Source organism: Heterodontus francisci, chromosome 17 (genome assembly GCF_036365525.1).
Source record: "Heterodontus francisci isolate sHetFra1 chromosome 17, sHetFra1.hap1, whole genome shotgun sequence".
In the NCBI taxonomy this organism is placed as follows: Eukaryota; Metazoa; Chordata; class Chondrichthyes; order Heterodontiformes; family Heterodontidae; genus Heterodontus; species Heterodontus francisci.
Window position 1 is genome coordinate 88,134,194 of NC_090387.1, and position 13,803 is coordinate 88,147,996.

General features: G+C 45.5%; 1 protein-coding gene across 1 annotated transcript in view; it reads left to right on the plus strand.

Moving 5' to 3' along the window:
- The window catches only part of necab2 (N-terminal EF-hand calcium binding protein 2), a 487,163-nt gene extending 486,834 nt beyond the window's left edge, over nucleotides 1-329 (plus strand). Inside the window, exon 14 of the mRNA XM_068049966.1 lies at nucleotides 81-329. Coding sequence (XP_067906067.1) covers nucleotides 81-109 — 29 coding nt within the window. The 3' untranslated portion in view covers nucleotides 110-329. The remainder of the gene's footprint in view (nucleotides 1-80) is intronic.
- The last annotated feature ends 13,474 nt before the right edge of the window (nucleotides 330-13,803 follow it).

Sequence of the window (13,803 nt, forward strand, 5' to 3'; positions counted from 1 at the left end):
GCGCTGGAGTCCTGTTGTCTGAGTACAGCCTCCTTGGCCCCATGCTTGATTGAAATCCTTTGTTTCTTTTCTTCCTTCAGCTGCCTGGTGTACTCTGGATGGAAAATAACTTTTAGCCGCCCGGGACAGTTGGACGTCAGGAGCTGCAGATTTTGACTGGACAGATAGTTCCCCTCCTTCACAAGAATGCCAGCTTCCACAAGCGGCAAACCCTTTGTGTATTTTGTAATGAGTTACTTCCAGGAATATTTGTTGACTATTTTAAGCGCATTAATTATTAAAGAGAATTGGAGTAGTAGAGCTGTGAATGTCTGACAAACTCTAATCAAAAAAAGGGGGAAAAAAACCTTGAAGATAATAGCTTAACTCTATTTTATTTTATAGAGAGTTGGGAGGTTTCACCCCATTGGGCCCAGGCCTGACCCAAGCCTGGCCCTGTTCATATCACACAAGTTGGAGCCTGAAGATGGTCTGGTTGCAGGATAACTCTGACCTGGTCTGGCCTTGTGTGAGGGTGATGAAATGTGGGTACAGAGAACACTGCTCGATCCAACTCTACAATTGTATTTTGTTTGGAAAAGGTGTTAAGAAAGAAACCTCCCAACCACACCCTCATTTGCTGGATATTCAGAGATCTTTGAAACAGGCCAATGGTAGAGATTAGCTGTTGGAATCAGTTCGGTCACAGGCCAGACTGATGGACTCCTGAGAGCGATAGCCAAATAACAATAATTCATTCCTTCGTTATTCTAATTAATAACCACACATCTCCAACTGCAACCTCCCCTGTAGCTTTATTATACCTGCTCCTGTATCTCCCCTCTCTATTTTCCATCTATATCTCTCCCGAATTTCCCCCATATTTACCAATTATGTCTCCATCCTGTATCTCTCACCTCTATCTCTCCTGGACATCTCTCACCTTTATCTCTCTCCTGCACTTCTCTCCTGTATCTCCCCCTTGCACCTCTCTCCTGTATCTGACACTTAAATCTCCCTCTTGTGTTTCTCTCCTGCATCTCTCCTGTATCGCTCTCTTATATCTCTGTCTCTCTCTTGTATTTCCCTCATGTATCTCCCTTGTATATCTCCCTCCTGTATTTCCTTCAGGTATCTCTTTCCTGTGTCTCCCTTTCCTGTGTCTCCCTTTCCTGTGTCTCCCTCTCGTGTATCTCCTACTCTAACACCCTCTTGTATATCTCTCCTCAGACAGGAGATCATAGACTGAGACAGGAGATCATAGACTGAGGCAGGAGATCACAGACTCACACAGAGATCACAGACTCAGGCAGGAGATCACAGACTCACACAGAGATCACAGACTGAGGCAGGAGATCACAGACTCACACAGAGATCACAGACTGAGGCAGGAGATCACAGACTCACACAGAGATCACAGACTGAGGCAGGAGATCACAGACTCACACAGAGATCACAGACTGAGACAGGAGATCACAGACTGAGGCAGGAGCTCACAAACTCACACAGAGATTACAGACTGTGGCAAGAGCTCACAGACTCACACAGAGATCACAGACACACAGAGATCACAGACTGAGACAGGAGATCACAGACTGAGACAGAGATCACAGACTGAGACAGAGATCACAGACTCACACAGAGATCACAGACTGAGACAGGAGATCACAGACTCACAAGGAGATCACAGAATGAGACAGGAGATCACAGACTCACACAGAGATCACAGACTCACACAGAGATCACAGACTGAGGCAGGAGATCACAGACTGAGGCAGGAGATCACAGACTCACACAGAGATCACAGACTGAGACAGGAGGTCACAGACTCGCACAGAGATCACAGACTCGCACAGAGATCACAGACTCGCACAGAGATCACAGACTCACAAGGAGATCACAGACTCACAAGGAGATCACAGACTCACAAGGAGATCACAGACTGAGGCAGGAGATCACAGACTCACACAGAGATCACAGACTCACACAGAGATCACAGACTCGCACGGAGATCACAGACTCGCACAGAGATCACAGACTCACAAGGAGATCACAGACTCGCACAGAGATCACAGACTCACAAGGAGATCACAGACTCACAAGGAGATCACAGACTCACAAGGAGATCACAGACTGAGGCAGGAGATCACAGACTCGCACAGAGATCACAGACTCGCACAGAGATCACAGACTCGCACGGAGATCACAGACTCGCACGGAGATCACAGACTCACAAGGAGATCACAGACTGAGGCAGGAGATCACAGACTCACACAGAGGTCACAGACTCACACAGAGGTCACAGACTCACACAGAGATCACAGACTGAGGCAGGAGATCACAGACTCACACAGAGGTCACAGACTCACACAGAGGTCACAGACTCACAAGGAGATCACAGACTGAGGCAGGAGATCACAGACTCACACAGAGGTCACAGACTCACAAGGAGATCACAGACTGAGGCAGGAGATCACAGACTCACACAGAGGTCACAGACTCACACAGAGGTCACAGACTCACACAGAGATCACAGACTGAGACAGGAGATCACAGACTCACACAGAGGTCACAGACTCACACAGAGGTCACAGACTCACACAGAGGTCACAGACTCACAAGGAGATCACAGACTGAGGCAGGAGATCACAGACTCACACAGAGGTCACAGACTCACACAGAGATCACAGACTGAGACAGGAGATCACAGACTCACACAGAGGTCACAGACTCACACAGAGGTCACAGACTCACAAGGAGATCACAGACTGAGGCAGGAGATCACAGACTCACACAGAGGTCACAGACTCACAAGGAGATCACAGACTGAGGCAGGAGATCACAGACTCACACAGAGGTCACAGACTCACACAGAGGTCACAGACTCACACAGAGATCACAGACTGAGACAGGAGATCACAGACTCACACAGAGGTCACAGACTCACACAGAGGTCACAGACTCACACAGAGGTCACAGACTCACAAGGAGATCACAGACTGAGGCAGGAGATCACAGACTCACACAGAGGTCACAGACTCACACAGAGATCACAGACTGAGACAGGAGATCACAGACTCACACAGAGGTCACAGACTCACACAGAGGTCACAGACTCACACAGAGATCACAGACTGAGACAGGAGATCACAGACTCACACAGAGGTCACAGACTCACACAGAGGTCACAGACTCACACAGAGATCACAGACTGAGACAGGAGATCACAGACTCGTACAGAGATCACAGACTCACACAGAGGTCACAGACTCACAAGGAGATCACAGACTGAGGCAGGAGATCACAGACTCACACAGAGGTCACAGACTCACACAGAGGTCACAGACTCACACAGAGATCACAGACTGAGACAGGAGATCACAGACTCACACAGAGGTCACAGACTCACACAGAGGTCACAGACTCACAAGGAGATCACAGACTGAGGCAGGAGATCACAGACTCACACAGAGGTCACAGACTCACACAGAGGTCACAGACTCACACAGAGGTCACAGACTCACACAGAGGTCACAGACTCACAAGGAGATCACAGACTGAGGCAGGAGATCACAGACTCACACAGAGGTCACAGACTCACACAGAGGTCACAGACTCACACAGAGATCACAGACTGAGACAGGAGATCACAGACTCACACAGAGATCACAGACTGAGACAGGAGATCACAGACTCACACAGAGGTCACAGACTCACACAGAGGTCACAGACTCACACAGAGATCACAGACTGAGACAGGAGATCACAGACTCACACAGAGGTCACAGACTCACACAGAGGTCACAGACTCACAAGGAGATCACAGACTGAGACAGGAGATGAGCATTGAAGCCAATCTCCCACATTTACAGGCTCCCTGCCAGTTGCATGGATTCCTCTTGCTTTCTCTGGCTATTTCCACACTCATAGCAATAATTAGAGCCCTCACTTGAAAGTGTTGGCTTTAATAAAGGGCATTCACTGCTGCTATAAACACTGGGATAGCTGGGCTTCCATGGCTGGCACTCACTTCAGCTCAAATGTCCAACTAGAGAAAGTGGTGGAAAGCACTGGGGCTGTAATCAGAAGAGAATTAGTAAACAAAGGACAGAGAGAATGAGGATGAAAGGGAGGGCAAGATGCACTCATGCCACACGACTACATCCCAGTGCCCTGGGTCATGCAGGTTGCCACGTTTACCCATGATTATATGTTGGTACAAGGTGAGGGATCAGCTGTATGACCCGTAGCAGTTACACACATCAGTCAAGCACATGGATTTGGGCAGCATTGGTCTTTCTGCCCTTTAGTTCAAAGTTCATCACGCAGTGGTACTCCTGACTCCATTTGGTAAGGCAGCAACTCCCCACCTTTTGTGTCAGTGCTTAGGCCTGAGCTGGTTCTGTCATAGGGAGGGGTGTGTGGGGGGAGGGGTCCATGGTGTGAGAGTGCATGAGGGGAGAGTAGTGTAGGGGAAATGTTGAGTAGGGCAGGGAGGGACGTTTGGGTGGAAGGGCTGGTTTAAAGGGTAATGACTAGGGACTGTCAGGCAGCCTGCTACTTTACTGTAAGTGTTAATTTAGCTGAGTTTGTGCATCATTTAGTTTGATAGCTCCAATCTCTAGAACATTAAGCTGCTGATGTTTCACTTTTGTTAGAAGATTAGAATAGCAACTCATAGATGTTAAGATCTAGATTTAGAAAATGAATTGATTTTCACTGTTAGCACAGTATGGATGAGGAAACCTGTGCTGCATACATACTGCATTAAATTAATTATTATACATTATTATGTACATGAAGTTATATGAATAAAATGCACATTAAACCCAGTTAATGATCCTGAGTTGTTTGTTCAGACTGATGTCCTTGCTCCGTTCAAGGAACCAAAACTGTGTGTAGCTCTCTGACTTCTGAGTCAGAAGGTCATGCGTGCACCTGGTTGGTGCATTTTATTCTGGGATAAAAATAGATTCACCGTATCGGTAACTGGGAAAAAATGTAAATATATGTTGTGACCTGTGGAGAAGTGGAACTAGAAAAACAATGCAATCCTTTCACCGCGATTGTAACATATAATTGGAGGCTCGTCTGGGATAATCCAACGCCGATGATGTACAGTTGTAAGTGGGGTAATAATAATTGAAAAGAGGAAAAGTTAAAAAAAAAACAGATTTCTTGTACAATAAGGTCTACACCACCGAAATGTCTTCGTTAGTTGCTGTGCCCTTTCTGGGGAAGGAGGTTATATCGTGAGTGATTTGAGAAACTTAACCAAGATTAAGCTAAAGGAATTGGCAGAAAATTGGTGTTAGAGTTAAAACCAGGAGCAAACAAAGCAGATATAATTGAGGGAACAGCACACCATTTGAAATTGGAAGAAGAAAAAGACGAACCAGAGGGTAGGGCAGTTGAATTAGCTAAAATTCAGTTACAGATGAAGCAGCTTGAACTTGAAAAGGAAAAAGGAAAAGAAATAGAATTGGAAAAACTTAAGCTTGAACAAATTTGAACGAGAATTTCAAAGAGGAAGTGAAAGAGAAGGAAGGGAATTTGAATTTAAAAAGATGGAACTAAAATAAAGGGGTGATCTTCAGTCCAGTGAAAATTTTGGTGGGGAAAGATCTGACTCCAGCCCAGTGAAGAGCAGTTTAAATTTTACAAGCCCTCCCGAAGTTTGAGGAATGGGACATAGAGGCATTTTTCATTTCTTTTGAAAAGATAGCCAGACAGATTAAGTGGATACTGCTTATGCAAAGCAGATTGATGCTCAGAGCTCATGAATTTTGTGCTATGTGTTCTGAGGAGGCTTCTGCAGATTATGAGATGGCAAAAAAGACTATTCTCGCTGATAATGAGTTGGACCCTGAAGCGTATCGGCAGAAATTTCGGAACCTCTGGAGATTGTCTGGGCAGACTTATATAGAATTTGAGAGGGTAAAACAAATTAATTTTAATCATTGGTTACAGGCACTAAAGGTATGAGGCACTTAGGTAACGAATTCTTGTGGAAGGATGTAAAATTTCACTCCCTCCATGACTAAGAACCCATGTAGAGAACCAGAAGGTTTCAACAGCCAGACAGGCAGCAGAAATCGCTGATGATTATGAGCTTATTTACAAGCCCAAATCCTTTCTCAGTCACCCCCACAAAGCCGAGAAGGATAGAAGATGGGAGGGTGAAAGGAAGGCAAGTAGACAGGGATAACAAAGGACAGCTGGGAACACCCTGGGATCTCCTCCTCAGGCCAGAAAGGAAGATGCTGATGGTGGAAGTGAGGTCCACAAGCCTAAGTGTTACCATTGTCACAAGGTGGGACACCTTTGTGCAGAATGCTGGAAGTTTCAGGGTAAACCCATGGGACTTACACAAGGTCAATGCAGAGAAAGGGACCCTGACTGAGAGTACGACAGATCAGGTTATAGCGCTGACTGCAGCTGTAAAGTCAAATTCAAAAACCACTGTGAGTGCAGAGGTCATGAATAAGATACCTGAGAGTTATAAGGAATTCTTGTCAAAGGGAAAAGTAACTCCTTATCCTTCAAGTGAGCCAGGTAAACCTATCATTATACTTAGGGATACAGGAACCACCCAAACTCTTTTACTGGCAAAAGGCATATTTTCTTCCACCAGAGAGTGCACTGAATGCCAAGGTTTTAGTGAATGGCATTGGTGGGGAGTATATACCAGTACCTTTGTATCGGGTGCACCTAGAGTGTGACCTAATGTCTGGAATGGAGTTGTCCACAGTTTGCCTGTAGACGGAGATGACCTACTCCTAGGGAATGATTGGCTGGAGCGAAGGTAGTAGCTTCTCCAGTAGTCATGGGAAAACCAAGTGAAGTTAAAGAGACAGAATAGTTGCAGGAAAAGGTTCCAGGAATTTTTCCTTCATGTGTAGTCACCCGAGCAATGACTAAACAAGATCCATTGTCGGAGGTAAAATTGGCACCACAGACTATCTGAATATTTGAAACTTTCTTTGGGGATTTGAATAATGTGAAGGAAATGTTCAGTAAGTCTTCTCTGATCAAGCTTCAGAAAGCTGATACAGAGTTAAATAAAGTGTCAAATCAGCTCCAATAGAAGCTGAGGCAAAGGGAGTTCTGGAAGGTTATTATATTAAAAATGGGATTCTGATGAGGAAGTGGAGACCTCCTCACAGATCTGCGGACGAAGAATGGACGGTTGTTTTCCAGATAGTGGTACCACCCAAGTATCGCTGGGAAATATTAACGATCGCCCATGAAATTCCTATAGCGGGACATGTGGGGATCCGGAAGACCCAGTCATGTATAGGTTGACATTTTTACTGGCCAGGTTGGTCCAAGGATGTGGTGCAGTTTTGTAAAACGTGCCACACGTACCAGATTGTGGGAAAACCACAACTGCCATAAAACTGGCACCTCCAATTCCCATACCAGTTTTTGGGGAACCATTTAGTAGGGTATTGGTAGACTGTGTAGGACCTTTACTGAAAACAAAAGCAGGACACCAATACATACTTTCTGTTATGGATATGACTATATGGTTCCCAGAGGTCATTCACTTGAGAACAATTTCTGCTAAGGTGCTGGGAGAGAGGTTAACCCAATTCTTCACTAGATATGGATTATCAATTGAGATCCAGTCGGATCAAGGTTTCAACTTCATGTAGAAATTTTTCAGGACGTTATGAGTAATTTGGGGAGAACACAGTTAAAGTCTTCAGCATACCACCCACAGACACAAGGAGCTTTAGAAAGGTACCATCAGACCCTCAAAATGATGCTCAGGGCATACTGTCATGAATATCCCCATGACTGGGATAAAGGGCTAGAATTTCTTTTGTTTACCTCTAGGGATTCACCTAATCAGTCTACCGGTTTTAGTCCTTTTGAATTCATTTATGGACATGAGATAAGAGGTCCATAAAACTAAATAAAGGTTTTTAGAACAGAGGGTCAAATCTTCTGTGCTAGATTATGTATCTGTGGTCTGGGAACAGCTCACAAAAGCCTGCAAAATGACTCAGGAACACCTGAAAGCTTCCCAAACAATCATGAAGAAATGGGCAGACAAGCATGCCAACATATGAATTAGGAGCAGGTGTAGGTCACTTGGCCCTTCGAGCCTACTCCGCTATTCAATAAGTTCATGGCTGAACTGATTACTCCATATTTCCACCTACCCTGATACCCTTCCACCCCCTTGCTTATCAAGAATTTATCTATCTCTGCCTTAAAAATATTCAAAGACTCTGCTTCCACTGCCTTTTGAGGAAGAGAATTCCAAAGACTCATGACCCACTGAGAGAAAAAAATTCTCTTCATCTCTGTCTTAAATGGGCGACCCCTTATTTTTAAACAGTGACCCCTAGTTCTAGATTCTCCCACAAGGGGAAACATCCTTTCCACATCCACCCTGTCAAGACCCCTCAGGAGCTTATATGTTTCAATCAAGTCACCTCTTACTCTTCCAAATTCCAGCGGATACAAGCCTAGCCTGTTCAATTGTTCCTTGTAAGACAGCCCGCCCATTCCAGGTATTAGAACATAATCCTCAATCCATGTTAATATATTACCCCCAATACCATGAGCTCCTATCTTGTGTAATAATCTTTTATGTGGCACCTTATTGAATGCCTTCTGGAAACGCAAATACCCTACATTTACCAGTTCCCCTTTATCAACTCTGCTTGTTATATCCTTAAAGAACTCTAGCAAATTTGTCAAACATGATTTCCCTTTCACAAAACCATGTTGACTCTGTTTGTGTGAAACTTTTCTAAATGTCCTGCTATTTCTTCCTTAATAATGGACGAGTAAATAATTAGTCTAGTAAATCTCTTTACTGCCTCCAATGCATTGACATCCTTCCTTAAATAAGGAGACCAGTACTGTACACAGTACTCCAGATGTGGTCTCACCAATGCCCTGTATAGCTGAAGCATAACTTCCCTACTTTTGTATTCAATTCCCCTCGTGATAAACAATAACATTATATTAGCTTTTCTAATTACATGCTGTACCTGCATCCTAACCTTTTGTGATTAATGCACTAGGACATCCAGATCCCTCTGCATCTCAGAGCTCTGCAATCTCTCACCATTTAGATAATATGCTTCTTCTTTATTCTTCCTTCCGAAGTGGACAATTTCCCACTTTCCCACATTATACTCCATTTGCCAGGTCTTTGCCCACTCACTTAACCTATCTATATCCCTTTGTAGTCCCCTTATATCCTCTTCGCAAGTTACTTTCCTACCTATCTTTGTGTCATCAGCAAATTTAGCAACGATACCTTCGGTCCCTTCATCTAAGTCATTTATATAAATTGTAAAAAGTTGAGGTCCCAGCACAGATCCCTGTGGCACACCAGCCATTACATCTTGTCAACCAGAAAATGACACATTTATGCCTACTGTCTGTTTCCTGTTAGCTAGCCAATCTTCTTTCCATGCCAATATGTTACCTCTTATACCATGAGCGTTTTATTTTCTGCAATAACCTTTGATGTGGCACCTTATCAAATGCCTCTGGAAATCTAAGTACAATACATCCACCGGTTCCCCTTTATCCACAGCATAGGTAACTCCCTCAAAGAACTCCAATAAATTGGTTAAACATGTTTTCCTTTTCACAAAACCATGTTGACTCTGCCTGATTACCTTGAATCTTTCTAAATGCCCTGTTATACCATCTTTAATAAATAGCTTCTAACATTTTTCCTAAGACAGATGTTAAGCTAACTGGCCTGTAATTTCCTGCTTTCTGTCTCGCCCCCTTTTTTTTTTGTTCATTCATGGGGTGTAGGCGTCACTGGCCAGGCCAGCATTTATTGCCCATCCCTAATTGCCTTTGAGAAGGTGGTGGTGAGCTGCCTTCTTGAACCGCTGCAGTCCATTTGGGGTAGGTATACCCACAGTGCTGTTAGGAAGGGAGTTCCAGGACTTTGACCCAGTGACAGTGAAGGAACGGCGATATAGTTCCAAGTCAGGATGGTGTGTGACTTGGAGGGGAGCTTGCAGGTGGTGGTGTTCCCATGTATTTGCTGCCCTTGTCCTTCTAATTGGTAGAGTGACATTCACTTTTTTCCAATCTAATGGAACCTTCCCCAAATCTAGGGAATTTTGGAAAATTAAAACTAACGCATCAACTATCTCACTAGCCACTTCTTTTAACACCCGAGAATGAAGACCATCAGCACCCAGGGACTTGTTAGCCCACAGCTCCAATAATTTGTTCAGTAGCACTTCCCTGGTGATTGTAATTTTCTTGAGTTCCTCCCTCCCTTCTATTTCCTGACTTACAGCTAATACTGGGATGTTATTTGTATCCTCAATAGTGAAGACCCGAACATTTCAACCAGGGGATGAGGTGTTAGTATTACTGCCTTTACAGGGTGAACCACTGAAAGCATGGTTCAGTGGTCTGTATAAAGTGGTCAAGAGAATTGGTAAAGTAAATTATTTGATTATTTCCAGATTGCTGACTTGTGCCTTGTAGATGGTGGACAGGCTTTTGGGGAGTCAGGAGGTGAGTTACTCGCCTCAGGATTCCCAGCCTCTGACTAAAGGCCTGCTCAGGTCAGGAGAAAAAAACCCAACCCGAACCTGACAGAACGACGGACCTGAGCCAGTCCCTCCACATTTTTCCCGCGCCCGACCCGACCCGAGACTGACCAGACCCGACCCAACCGGACCCGACCACCAGAATGTTCCCTTTACCTACCTTGCAACTCCCAATCTTCAGGAAGCTATAGCATGAGTGTGATGACATCATAGAGATGCTCACTTGCTCACTGCGTGGACTCAGAGTTTCCCTCTTTGATGTCCCGGACTCCCCGCTCAGCTAGGTTTTTTACTTTTAACACTTCTTACTGTGTGTACCCAACCTGGACCCAGCCCGACCTGACCCGAGCACGAAATACGGACACGGAAGAGCGACCCAACCCGACCCGAACCCAACACATGTCATCAGGTCCCATCGGGTTCAGGTCGGGTAGCAGGCCTTTACCACTGACATGCTTTTGTAGCCATGATATTTATATGGCTACTCCAGTTCAGTTTCTGGTCAATGGTAACCCCCAGGATGTTGATAGTGGGGGATTCAACAATGGTAATGCAATTGAATGTCAAGGGGAGATCATTAGATTCTCTCTTGTTGGAGATGGTCATTGCCTGGCACTTATGTGTCATGAAGTTTACTTGCCACGTATCAGCCCAAGCCTGGATATTGCCCAGGCCTTGCTGCATTTCTACATGGACTGATTCAGTATCTGAGGAGTTGCGAATGGTGCTGAACATTGTGCAATCATCAGCGAACATCCCCACTTCTGACCTTATGACTGAAGGCAGGTCAGTGATGAAGCAGCTGAAGATGGTTGGGCATAGGACACTACCCTGAGGAACTCCTGCAGTGATGTCCTGGAGCTGAGATGATTGACCTCCAACAACCACAACCATCTTCCTTTGCGCTATCTATGACTCCCACCATCTGAGAGTTTTCCCCCTGATTCCCATTAACTTCAGTTTTGCTAGGGCTCCTTGATGCCATACTCGGTCAAATGCTGCCTTGATGTCAAGGGTAGTCACTCTCACCTGAAGACAGGAGCGGCGGCGACTGGCGGTCCTGGGCAAAAGCTGATCCGAAGTGGGCGCTGTAAAAGAGAGCGTGGGGCTCGAGGCCAACACTTACCTGAAGACAGGAGCGGCGGCCGCTGGCGGACCTGCTCTCCCTCTCGGCGCGCGCTGTGACTCGAAAAAAAATATTACAGTGCTATCATGGGAAATCTGCAAGGTGATTGGTTGGGTGAGTAGCAGCTGTTAGTGCAATTAAATAGCTGAAAACAATAGGGGGAAAGTTTTTTTGTTAAAAAAAAACCTCTGGTGATAAGGTGAGTACGACTAAAGTGTTTTTTTAATTCAGCTTATTGAGGACTTTAGATTGTAGTGGGTAGAACAAAGCCCCTAGTGTAATTAGTATTTTTTTAATTAAGGGAGTAACTAACTAATCTAAGGGTAAGTCATGGCAGGAGAGCTCAACCCATGATATGTTCCTCCTGCGCTTTGTGGGAAATTAGGGATGCTTCCAGTGTCCCTGACGATCATGTGTGCAGGAAGTGTATCCATCTGCAGCTACTGGCTACCCATATTACGGAGCTGGAGCTGCCTGTGGATTCACTGTGGAGCATCCGCGATGCTGATGACGTCGTGGATAGCACATTTAGTGAGTTGGTCACACCGCAGGTAATGGCTGCACAGGCAGAAAATGGATGGGTGACCACCAGGCGGAGTAGTAGGCGCAGGTAGGTAGTGCAGGAGTCCCCGGTGGCCATCCCCCTCTCAAACAGATATACCACTTTGGATACTGTTGGGGGGGGATGACCTCCCAGGGGAAAGCAGCAACAGCCAAGTTCATGGCACCATGGATGGCTCTGCTGCACAGCAGGGGAGGAAAAGGGGTGGAAGAGCTGGAAGAGATAGGGGATTCTATCGTAAGGGGTGCAGATAGGCATTTCTGTGGCCGCAAACGTGACTCCAGAATGGTATGTTGCCTCCCTGGTGTGAGGGTCAAGGATGTCACGGAGCGGTTGCAGGACATTCTGAAGGGGGAGGGTGAACAGTCAGAGGTCGTGATACACATTGGTACCAACGACATAGGTAGAAAGAGGGATGAGGTCCTGCAACAAGAATTTAGGGAGCTAGGTAGCAAATTAAAAAACAGGACCTCAAAGATTGTAATCTCTGGACTACTCCCCGTGCCACGTGCTAGCGAGTATAGGAATAGGAGGAAAGAGCAGATGAATGCGTGGCTGAGGAGATGGTGCAGGAGGGAGGGCTTTAGTTTCCTGGATTACTGGGTCTGTTTCTGGCAAAGGTGGGACCTGTACAAGTTGGACGGGTTGCACCTGAACCGGAACGGGATGAACATCCTTGCTGGGAGGTTTGCTAGTGCTGTTGGGGGTGGGTTAAACTAATTTGGCAGGGGGATGGGATACAGAGTGGAGTTACAGTAGGGGGGAGGCACAGCCAAATATAGAAGAGAAACTGAGCCGGTCTGGAAGGCAGAGCAAATATAGACCTGTTAAGGCACAAGTGAAAAATGTAAGGCTGGATTGCATATACTTTAATGCAAGGAGTCTTACTGGTAAGGCAGGTGAATTGAGGGCAATGATCAGCAAATGGAATTATGATATTATTGCTATCACAGAGACATGGCAGAGGGAGGGGCAGGACTGACAGCTCAATATTCCAGTGTATAGAATCTTCAGGCGTGACAGGGGAGGGGATAAAAGAGGTGGTGGTATTGAACTGTTGATCAAGGAGTCAATTACTGCAGTAAGGAGCGATGATATCTTCGAAGGCTCCTCAATTGAGGCCATATGGGTAGAACTTAAGAACAAAAGGGGGGCAATCACTTAGCTGGGAGTGTACTACAGGCGCCCAAACAGTCAGGGAGAGATAGAGGAGCAGATATGTAGGCAAATCTCAGAGAGGTGTAAAAATAATAGGGTAATAATAGTAGGGGATTTCAACTTACCTAATATCAACTGGGATAGTCTTAGTGCAAAAGGCTTAAAGGGGCAGAATTCTTAAAATGCATACAGGATAGCTTTTTGAGCCAGTACATAGAAAGTCCTACAAGAGAAGGGGCAGTACTGGACCTAATCCAAGGGAATGAAGCTAGACAAGTGGTAGAAGAGTCAGTGGGGGAACATTTCGGGAATAGTGACCATAACTCTGTAAGATTTAAGGTAGTTATGGAAAAGGACAAAGACGGACCAGAAATAAAGGTACTGAATTAGGGGAAGGCTGTTTTCAATTTGATAAAACAGGATCT